Raw genomic sequence first — 7,500 nt, 5'->3', positions numbered from 1 at the left:
ATGGCAAAGTACAGTAAAGAGTATGCCAACATGGAAGAATTTGGGGAGAGACTCGAATTGTTCAAGTCAAACAAAATCATGATTATGGAAGAAAACAGGAAAATGCAGGGACACCAACTGGCTCTGAATCAGTTTGCGGACATGTCTCAGTCCGAGTTCAAATCCAAGGTCCTCATGCCCAAACGCCGTGCATCATCCTTTCCACCTGAACGATATGCACAGCGTGTGGACATCAGAGATGTTGACCTTCCTGATTCGTTCGACTGGCGTGAGAAAGGAATCGTAACTCCAGTGAAAGATCAAGGCACGGTGGGCACGTGCTGGGCATTCAGCACGATCGAAAACATCGAGAGCCAATGGGCCAAAGCAGGACACACCTTAACAAGTTTATCTGTCGAGCAACTCGTAGACTGCGATAACACGGTCGATCCGAAGAACATGCATGCTGATTGTGGAGTGTTTGGAGGATGGCCGTATCTCGCATATGATTATATTAAGACCATGGGAGGGCTCGAGTCCGAGCAAGACTATCCCTACTGTAGTGGGACCGGCAAGTGTTACCCTTGCGCTACAAGCAAGTACAACAAAACGAGATGTGGCCCTCCGACTCCATACTGTCGCAAGAACGACAGTTGTGATGCAAGACTCGACAGCATGAAGTTTGTTCCCGGATTACGAGTTCTCGATTGGGTCGCAATTCGAGGAGAGGAAACAGAAATGATGTCACAGTTGGTAACACGCGGTCCCCTCTCTATTCTAATCAACGCCGAGTTTCTCCAGTTTTACCACTCGGGCGTGTGGTCGCCGCCTAAATTTTTGTGTGGCAATGACACAGATCATGCCGTCTTGCTCGTCGGCTATGGAACAGAGAAAGTGCTGTTTGGTGAAAAGCCGTATTGGCTGGTGAAGAACAGCTGGGGAATGAAATGGGGTATGGACGGCTACTTCAAATTGGAGAGAGGAAAAGGCATATGTGGTGTGGAAACTGGAGTAACAAGTGCAGTGGTGTCGTGACGTCACTAAGCCATCAACAATCAAACTAAATCTGTTGTGATGTGACTTGGAGTTTTGATAATCGTCAAAAAATGTGTTTATGTTATTGTGTATGTATTCAATATCATCATCCTGGTCCTGCCTAGCCGGATCCTTTCGTAGCCAGACCCTCTCCTGCTGCCTCATACTTCTGTCACGTTCAGTATATTTCAGCAAATCAAAATTTCAGTAGTGTTTGCAAAGAATGACGTCAGAGACAAGGCTAGTTAGAACCACATTAATTCAAGTCAATGGACATTCTCTGTGTGACCGTTGCCAGCATGTGTAGGGTTGTCTCAATTCTGAGAACCTTTACAGCAAAGAGTCACGTGTGTCACGTGTGCAGGCACAGCAGAGTTGCCTGTGTAACCACGTGCTAGAAATAGTCATACAAGTGCGTATCTATGCTGTAAGCTACAGCATGTGGATTCGAGAAAGTAACCGAGGAAGACGAGTCTCTACGCAATGCGTATAGAAGTAGTGTCATTCCATAGCACGTAATACACATGCATACACAGATGCTACTAACTTGGACAGATTCATGAGATCCTAGTAAGTGTGTGTGTGTGTGTGTGTGTGTGTGTGTGTGTGTGTGTGTGTGTGTGTGTGTGTGTGTGTGTGTGTTTCAATCATAGACATCACCACCGCTCAATCATTTCACGTTTTGAGTCGTTTTAATTTATTATTCTATTATTAGTATTCTATTATTAGTATTCTATTATTAGTATTCTATTATTAGTATTCTATTTTGATATAAAACGCTTGCTTTCATAATAAACAACCAATGAAGGTCCTGTTACATATGTCATTAACTGATGAATGATACCAACAGTCTGTATAAGAAAAATCATACAAAAGATCAAGAGCCCACCCAATGTTACTCATCTGACTCCTTTGTTATCCAAAACTACAAGAAACTTGCCAAGTTTGTCAATTAACTCATCTAGACGTTTCAAGGTTGCCTCTCGCTCTTTGATTCCATTGAGCAGCAAACGCCTCACCTCAATTGATACTGTTGTCTTCAGTGCCTCGCGTAGTTCAAGGAGTTGTAAGTTCGTCTTCTCTTTGTCTACCTCGGCTCTGCCCCTGGGAGACTCCACCGACCTTCTTAAAACTGTTGCGAGTTCAAAATTATCAATTGAACTCATAAATACTTCAAACTCTCTAACAGTCAATCTTGCATCAATCTCATAGCGATCGGTGGCTGCAAACAAAATTGTTTTATAATAAAATATCAACATTTATATTCGTGAGGGTCACTAATGTTAAGTGTATGAGTTTGATCAGAAATGACACTAAAATACTATTTTTATATTGATAATGATACTAATTTACAATAAAGGAGAACTACAGTGCAAACCCTCTGCGTGCCATAGCTGTGCAGCTTGATCACGTCCACCATATTAAACATATGGGACATTTACTTGGTCAGGTTTTATGTGGTTGCCTAGCTGGTCGTATGTCACGTGACCGGCCGGCACTACTATACCTAGTAGGCGTTTCATGCCTCGAGTAATATTGCTTGAATGGCCTTAAAACTAAACAGATGAAATCAGTGGTAGAGTACAGGCACAGCAAATTGAGTCTCAGTGGATGTGTACGTATGCTAAGCGATACGACTTGGCCTTTGATTCAATTAAATACAAAATACTATAAATGGTTGCTGTATGATTCATGATCATACCAGTCATGTCCTGACACGGACAGTTCTTGCCAGCAATATTGAAAACATAGTGGTGCTTGAAAGTACGTAGTAAACTTATTCTGGTTATCATTCTGAGACAAAATCAACAGCCAGGGTAAGATTCAGACACTTGCAAAAGGCTCTTACATTCTTTTGCTTAGAGTAGCTAGTGAACTAGCAATTGAATGTATAATTTAAGCAAGCTGGTTAGTTGTGACATTGCACACGTGTGCATGCACATGCTCCAGTGACCACACACACACACACACACACACACACACACACACACACACACACACACACACACACACACACACACACGCACGCACGCACGTGCACACACACACACACACACACACACACAGCAGACAGTAATGATGTACCCTGGCATGCCATCAAGAATGCAGTTCAAAGACAATAGTTAATTAATTAATTAATTAACAGTTCTCAGTGTGCAGTTACGTGACTACAGGGGTGCCCAAGTTTGAGTGCCAAAAACGTACTTGGCACTACGCATGCTTTGACTCAATGGGCATACAGATAAAGTAGACTATGTAGGTATGATTAGTAAAGTATGTGAAGTATGTATCACAGCCGCTGTCTAGATCTCAAGACAGTCATCAGACCGACTTTTGCTTAGCCAGTGGGAGTCAATGACTCAATCGGTCTTGGTCTACATGAAGCGTCATAGCACCAGATGGGCACCCCATGACTATCTCAAACATTTCGTACCAATGCACCCTTACAATTAGCCTCGTAACCAGGCCCTCTTCTCCGAATGCAAGACACCGCTTGCGTTCGGAGAAGAGGGCCTGGTACACGTTTTCATATGCGCACATAAACTACCTCAAAACCAGCGCAATGTATCAGTGGAACCCACGTTGCTTGAAATTTCAAGCTGATATGTCACACACAATGACAGCGAAACAGCTTCTGTGTTCAGTAGTGACCCATCTTTCGCAGCGACCAGACAGTACACAAGTTCAAATACCTAGGAGCCAGTGTGTGCTTAGCTAGAGGGGCGACTCTTCATGTGCACAGCACCAAAAGGGATGATGCATCGATCGTCTCTGGTAATGTTCTTTGTCTGCTTTTTAGACTTAGATACTAGTCCTGGCTGCCATTAGCCTCAAACTTCCAGACCAGAGAGGTTGCAAACTCTAGTCTGGACCAAGTTGATACTAAAATGATTTTGAAAATAGCCTTCTAAGCCAATCAGCTCCTTACAACCGGAATGTCGATTGTAACTTCTGATTGGTTAGCAATAATTGGTTATGCTAAGTGCACTAATGCTGATTGCACGCGTGTGAAATCCTCATGGGCGGCTAAGTGCACGCCAGAACAGTGATGAAGACTCTGGTGCACGCACACATCTTACTTTTAGTTTTCAGCTTCAGTTCTTTGATATTTTCAAGCTTGCGATGACAGGACATGCACAGCAGCGTCGCTAGACCATCACCTTTGACAACTGGTCAAGCGGTACAGTCTCGCTAGTCGAGCGGTTAGACTAGCTAGCGGTCTGCCGAAGAATGAAAGAGTCATGGTTTCATGCCGTCCACCAAGATATCACTGCAAACACGGCAGACGTCTCTTCTTCGTTCGTGAGATCTCATGGCATTTACAAATGATATGTTGATCTAGGTAAAACAATCCTACGCTGTTAGACTACCATTTAGCATCGCTTTTGATAAATACTTCCGAAATCATTTTAGTATCGTTTTGGTCCAGACTAGAGTTCGTGGGCTCTCTGGTCTGGAAATTCAAGCCTAGGCTGTCATGTGCCTGCACCCTCAATTCTGCTGCAGCTCGAATGCACCGAGCACAGAGCTGGCAGATCTGACCGTCTGTCGTACAGATAGAAATTCCCAAAATAAGCTGCAACTTCTGCTGCAGTACTTCTCGGTAAGCAAATACTGTAACCAGCCTGACTGCTGTACCGTACGTATACGAGTAGACATCAAGGAATAACAAAATCGACACTCAAAACAGCTGCCACAAAAACAAGGTCTAAAATTGTCTAGTTGGATCACTTGGCCCTGGGCTTCATCCACTACTGATGCACAGCTGTTTCGCTGTCCATTGCGTGCAGCATAATTGGCTCGAGAGTCTAAACAACATCAGTTTCGCATGCATGCATACATAACCCTGATTTCGAGGTAATTTATGTGCCCATCATGGCATGCGAAGACAACGTGTACCAGGCCCTCTTTATAGGCACGCGAGAGGGCTTGGCTACGAGGCTACCTTACAATTAGCCTCGTACCCAGGCCCTCTTGCGTGCCCGGAGAAGAGGGCCTGGTACAAGTTGTATTCGCAAGCGTGCATAACTTTGAAGGAAATCGTGGTAATGTATGCACGCATGCAAAACCGACGTTGTTTAGAATCTTGAGCCAATAATGTCGCACACAATGAGACCCAATTAGCAAATGGTTGTGTTCCTTAGCTAGCAGTTCCCTTGGAACGCGAGTAGAACCTACATCTACACCAAGAATGGCAAAGGAAACTTCGCATTCATGTAATCTTTGAACTTGTTCTATCATCAGTGATATTAGAGGAGACACAACAATGACGACATATCCACAATCTTCTTCACCACATTTCCCTAGCTTACAGTCAACCATAAATGGTATAAATTGATAGCACAGCGATTTACCGTATCCTGTAGGAAGCCAGACAAACACGTTGTATATTATTTCTGTTGTAGATGTGCTCTAGGACAACAAGCTGCTGCTCCTTCAGCTCTACATTACACAGCTTAAGCTTACTTAGAGCGTAATGCAACGCCATATCAAAACCTCATACTACATAGCCATATCAGTCCTTCTCGGTAAGCAAACACTGTAACCAGCCTGACTGCAGTACAGTACGTATACGAGTAGACATCGAGGAACGACAAAATCGACACTCAAAACAGCTGCCACAAAAACAAAGTCTAAAATTGTCTAGTTGGATCCCTTGACCTTGGGCTTCATCCACTACTGATGCACAGAAGTTGTTTCGTTGTCCATTGTGCGCGACATTATTGGCTCGCGATTGTAACCAACGTCAGTTTCGCATTCATGCATACATTACCCTGATTTCGAGGTAATTTATGTGCCCATCATGGCATGCGAAGACAACGTGTACCAGGCCCTCTCTACAGGCGCACCAGAGGGCTTGGTTATGAGGCTACCTTACAATATGTCACACAATAACAAACCTTCACAAAACCAGAATCCTACCTTGGTATAACATTAGCTTATCTCTCAATCTGTCGTCTGTATCACCAGCCGTCGGTATGTCATGCTTCCTGCACATCAACTCCAACTCCGAACGAGGAACGACCGCCAGTCCGTTTTTAATCTTCTCTGCAAGATAATCTTTTGGTGACTTCCCGGGCGGTGCCGAGATTGAAATCTCGCAGGATTCTGATATCCCGTATGTTTTAATCTCGTTCGCTTGTTCCACTCGCCTTTCACGTATGCCTCTCAACTCACCGCCTCTCATAGCGACGAGCCCGCCAAATTGCACGAGTTTTTCTTTCAGTGACTTTGCTACATCCAGTCTGTCTTTCCTCTCACGTAAAGCGTTCTCTAGTGCTACTGTCACCGGTTCTCCCAGGCCCTTGCTCCTCTCTAGGGCACCAGTGAGTTCTTCCACGCTCTGACTGTAGTATTTCACGTCGGCAGTCGCTTGATTCGATTTCGCCTCCAAATCGATGCAAACGATTCTCATGTCCTCGCTGTTGCACAACTTTGTCAGTTCTGTCTTGAACTCGTCAGCCGACCAATTGGTGTTGATTTTGAAGTCTGCTGAAATGGTCGGCTTCTGTGTGCCTGTACCAAAAAGACGCTCGACTCTTGCCATGTTGTAGCGTACTGCGCACGCGCAAGTTTAAACTCTACCTTCTGCCATTTTGTAGAGTATTGCGCACGCGCAACTTAAAATTTACATTTGCTATTTTGTAGAGTATTGCGCATGCGCAAGTTGAAAACCTACCTTTGCCATTTTGTAGAGTATTGCGCACGCGCAAGTTGAAAGACTACTTAGTATGAGTTTATCTCTTGAATAGAAAGATTGCCGTTAATTAAACACATGTGCTTTGTTTCAGGCACCCTAGTAGCTATAATGCAATGCATATACAAACTAGTAATCAACCGGTTAACAAAACAAAAATCTCCCTAAAAGTGATTCTTTGACCAAAACGTATTTCTAGCTACAATACTTCAAACTCAATTTCTGTACACTCTCTCTACAGCATTAATTTTGCCTCTGCACGTTGGACAGTCATCTAGGAGCTCCGAACACGTTTGACAAACAACAAGATGTCTGCACGGCATCAAGAGAACATCCATCTCACTCTCAAAACACACTTTACATAGCATTTCGTCAGCCCTCGTTCTGAGCGCTGTCACGTCGTCACTATTCAACTTCTTCGAGTCAATCAAACTCTGCTTCACATCTAGAGCATCCTTCACCAAGCGTCGTCTGTGACTCTCACTGGCCTTCAGTCTCTCTTCCAGTTTCTCAATAGTCCGATTCGTCTCTGATCGTCTATCGACCTCCTTTCGAAATCTATTGAACTGAAACACCTCTTCGGCTCTAGTCGACGAGCAGTTAAAGAAGTTTCCGTGTCCGTACCAAGCAAGAGGAAACGATTTCCAAGTCTCCTCGTCAGGATCGACGTAAAACTTCCCTCCACCGGCTTGTACACACACTGGTATCTCATCGCCAGAGTTAAACTTAAATATCTGATAACGACTCGTAGTTCTGTTCGCATTTTCCACCGTTTTCGCTGGCAACGA

The 7,500-nt window shown here is 44.2% G+C and overlaps 3 protein-coding genes across 3 annotated transcripts in view; 1 reads left to right on the top strand and 2 right to left on the bottom strand.

The window, feature by feature from the left end:
* LOC134194501 (procathepsin L-like) overlaps positions 1–1,154 on the top strand; it is a 1,336-nt gene extending 182 nt beyond the window's left edge. The window contains exon 1 of the mRNA XM_062663440.1: positions 1–1,154. This exon is cut by the window's left edge and continues 182 nt beyond it. Within this exon, the coding sequence (XP_062519424.1) occupies positions 1–1,014 (1,014 nt within the window). The 3' untranslated portion in view covers positions 1,015–1,154.
* A 545-nt stretch (positions 1,155–1,699) lies between these two features.
* LOC134194578 (uncharacterized) lies at positions 1,700–6,562 on the bottom strand. Its single transcript, XM_062663521.1, has 2 exons — positions 5,938–6,562; positions 1,700–2,236 (listed from the first exon to the last, which is right to left on the bottom strand). Exons 1-2 carry the CDS (start codon positions 6,560–6,562, stop codon positions 1,914–1,916), a joined length of 948 nt encoding a protein of 315 aa, XP_062519505.1. The 3' UTR covers positions 1,700–1,913.
* Positions 6,563–6,756: 194 nt separating this feature from the next.
* The window catches only part of LOC134195021 (baculoviral IAP repeat-containing protein 8-like), a 940-nt gene continuing 196 nt past the window's right edge, over positions 6,757–7,500 (bottom strand). The window contains exon 1 of the mRNA XM_062664018.1: positions 6,757–7,500. This exon is cut by the window's right edge and continues 196 nt beyond it. Within this exon, the coding sequence (XP_062520002.1) occupies positions 6,928–7,500 (573 nt within the window). The 3' untranslated portion in view covers positions 6,757–6,927.

Source organism: Corticium candelabrum, chromosome 19 (assembly GCF_963422355.1).
Source record: "Corticium candelabrum chromosome 19, ooCorCand1.1, whole genome shotgun sequence".
Classification (NCBI taxonomy): domain Eukaryota; kingdom Metazoa; phylum Porifera; class Homoscleromorpha; order Homosclerophorida; family Plakinidae; genus Corticium; species Corticium candelabrum.
The sequence above is the reverse complement of the archived record's forward strand: the minus strand, read 5'-3'. Positions and strand labels throughout refer to the sequence as shown.